The sequence below is a fragment of the Uloborus diversus genome, unplaced genomic scaffold (genome assembly GCF_026930045.1).
Source record: "Uloborus diversus isolate 005 unplaced genomic scaffold, Udiv.v.3.1 scaffold_14, whole genome shotgun sequence".
Taxonomy (NCBI): domain Eukaryota; kingdom Metazoa; phylum Arthropoda; class Arachnida; order Araneae; family Uloboridae; genus Uloborus; species Uloborus diversus.
The window spans coordinates 7,719,718-7,722,803 of NW_026558098.1; the positions used below are offsets into that span (position 1 = coordinate 7,719,718).

General features: G+C 36.0%; 1 protein-coding gene across 1 annotated transcript; it reads right to left on the bottom strand.

Moving 5' to 3' along the window:
• Positions 1–1,081: 1,081 nt before the first annotated feature.
• LOC129232897 (oocyte zinc finger protein XlCOF6-like) lies at positions 1,082–2,015 on the bottom strand. Its single transcript, XM_054867000.1, has one exon. The coding sequence runs from the start codon at positions 2,013–2,015 to the stop codon at positions 1,194–1,196; it is 822 nt and encodes a 273-aa protein (XP_054722975.1). The 3' UTR covers positions 1,082–1,193.
• Positions 2,016–3,086: the final 1,071 nt, after the last annotated feature.

Below are 3,086 nucleotides of genomic sequence, written 5' to 3' on the forward strand. Positions count from 1 at the left end.
TAAACTACAATTGTAATTTAATACTTTGTTGAATCATTTTAAATTCCGAAGAAACTTTAATAGTTTCTTTGAAGGCCGGGGGCACATTTTAGTTAAAGAAAAATTATTATTGAAAATCAGAGGATCAGAGAGAGAGGCGGGCATGATTTTATTTATTAACATGTAATTTAATGTTTTAGCGAATTATTTTAAATTCATTGCAAAAAACTTTTATAAGTTTTTTTTTGCGTGTATGCATTATAGTTAAAGACAAATAATCACTTTACATCAGAGAGAGGCGTGGATTTTTATTTAGTCAAAGGGACTTCCTTCAAATACTTAGCACGGGCATCGCCGTGCGGGCATTGCTAGTAATAGAAAAGCAGAAGCTGTACTGAAATTGAGTACTTCAGTCACTTTTTCCTCAGAATAGTTTTTTTTTTTGTTACTATTTAAATTTCTCATTCTTAAATATGTATTCTTATTTTTTAAATATCATTTTATAGAACATTCCTAACTCTGTTCACTAGGGTCCTGAAAATGGCTTTTCATTCGTACGAGTTTTCAAGTATTCTTTCAGGAGCGTGTGTCGAGAAAATTCCTCAAAATAGACTTTCCCAGAAAATGGCTTTTCGCCCGTATGCCCTCGGAAGTGTACTATCAAGGTTGTAGTAGGGAATATTTCTCAGAACATATATTACATGAAACTGACTTTCAACCAATGTGGGTTTCCAAGTCTTGTTTAATGTGTGCAAGTCTGGAAAATTCCGTCGAACACACTTCACAAGAAGATAGCTTTTCGCCAGTATGGGTTTGCGAGTGTACTTTCAAAGTTGATAGTTGGGCAAATTTCTTAGAACAAACTTCACAGGAAAATGGTTTTTCACCAGGATGGGTTCTCAAGTGTTTTTTTAGGTGTGCAAATCTAGAAAATTTTTTAGAACACACTTCACAGGCAAATGGCTTTTCACCAGGATGGGTTCTCAAGTGTTCTTTTAGGTGTGCAAATCTGGAAATTTTTTTAGAACACACTTCACAGGCAAATGGCTTTTCACCAGGGTGGGTTCTCAAGTGTTCTTTTAGGTGTACAAATCTAGAACAATTTTTAGAGCACACTTCACAGGCAAATGGCTTTTCACCAGTATTGGTTTGCACATGTACTTTCATGGTTGTTAGTTGGGAAAATCTCTTAGAACATATTTCACATGAAACTTTCAACCAATATGGGTTTTCAAGTGTTGTTTAAGGTGTGCAAGTCTAGAAAATTCCTTCGAACATACTTCACAGGAAAAGGGCTTTTCGCCAGTGTGGGTTCGCGAGTGTACTTTCAAAGTTGATAGTTGGGAAAATTTCTTAGAACATACTTCACAGGAAAATCGTTTTTCGGCAGTATGAGCTCTCAAGTGCACTTTTAGGTTTGCGCGTTGAAAGAATTCTTTAGAACATACTTCACAGGAAAATGGCTTTTCACCAGAGTGGGTTCTTAAATGTTCTTTCAGGTGAGCAAATGTAGAAAATTCCTCAGAACACACTTCACAGGATGATGGCTTTTCGCCTGTATGGGTTCGCGAGTGTACTTTCAAAGTTGATAGTTGGGCAAACTTCCTAGAACATACTTCGCAGGAAAATGGCTTTTCACCAGTATGGGTTCTCAAGTGTTCTTTCAGGTGTGCAAATCTAGAAAATTTCTTAGAACACACTTCACAGGCAAATGGTTTTTCGCCAGTATGGGTTCGCATATGTACTTTCATGGCCGTTAGTTGGGAAAATTTCTTAGAACATACTTCACAGGAAAATGGCTTTTCACCAGTATGCGTTCTGAAGTGTTCTTTTAGGTGCGCAAATCTATAAAATTCCTTAGAACACACTTCACACGCAAATGGTTTGTCGCCGGTATGGGCTTGCAAGTGTAGTTTCAAGGTTGATAGTTCGGAAAATTCTTTAGAACACACCTCACAGGAAAATGGCTTTTCGCCAGTATGGGTTTTGAAGTGCCTTTTCAGGTTTGATAGTTTAGAAAATTCTTTAGAGCACATGTCGCAGGGAAATGTCTTCACGCCAGAATGGATTCTTGCGTGTTTTTTCAGGTTTGCGGTATCATAAAATTTCTCAAGGCATATTTCACAGGAAAAAAGCCTTTCTCTAGTGTGGGATTGCAGATGTCTCTTAAAATCAGAAGCGGAAGCAAATATCTTTGAACAGTATTTACACAAATGTTCAGATCCATAATGGATCTCAGAGTGACATGCCATTGCAGAACAGTATGATTTTTCTTCCTTCACAAAACTCATAAAGTGCTAGCTGTTTCCAAAGATGGATTCTTAATAGTGCTTCCAGTCATCAAAGGATTGAAGAGGTCCTTTATCAAACAGCTGCAAGAACATAACATATTTTAATAAAACTCATATATTTGTCGACGTCGTAAACTTTAAAACGGGCTTTGAGGAACATAAAAAGAACTAATTCTTTACACTAATCAATATTTTTAGATTTTGTCAAATGTTCAGTTTTTTCCAACCAAGGCTTTAACGCATTTTTTATTTCAGTTTAAAGTTTCTCTTAAATAACTTTCTTTGGCGAGTTTTCGCATATGCCAGCGTTCAGAGTCCGAAATTAAACGACATAAAAATGTTATGAATAAAGAAGTAAAAATAATCCATAAGATTTTAAAAGCAATATTTGACAGTTTTCATGTACATAATACACTGAGATGTACCGTTTGCATTGACAGTCGAATTATGATTATGACCTCGTCCAAATATGACAAACTTAGTTTTTTAAGAAAAATGCTTCAAAGGAATATGTGCATTATGAATTCCCTGAAACCTATTTGGCAAAAAAAAAAAAAAAAAAAACTCTCCAAAGTCTTTACACTCTTAGATTTGAAGCATAAGAATTTTTTTCCGAAACACGATTTTTCTCTATACGGACGACATTAGCCATCCTTAACTGCTTGTAAGGTGTGGAAGAACTTCAGAAGAGCAGTTATGGGGAAATGTATGGATTACCTTGTATCTTTGCATGTTCGACGTTCCAGACAAACTTTTGCATCAATTGCTTTTGGCCGGTCAGTATTGTTACGAGTATTGTGCGCGGTGTTCAACACA

Bases quoted from the DNA above. Each gene is read 5' to 3' on its own strand.
- LOC129232897 (XM_054867000.1), bottom strand. From the start codon at position 2,015: ATGTGCTCTAAAGAATTTTCTAAACTATCAAACCTGAAAAGGCACTTC.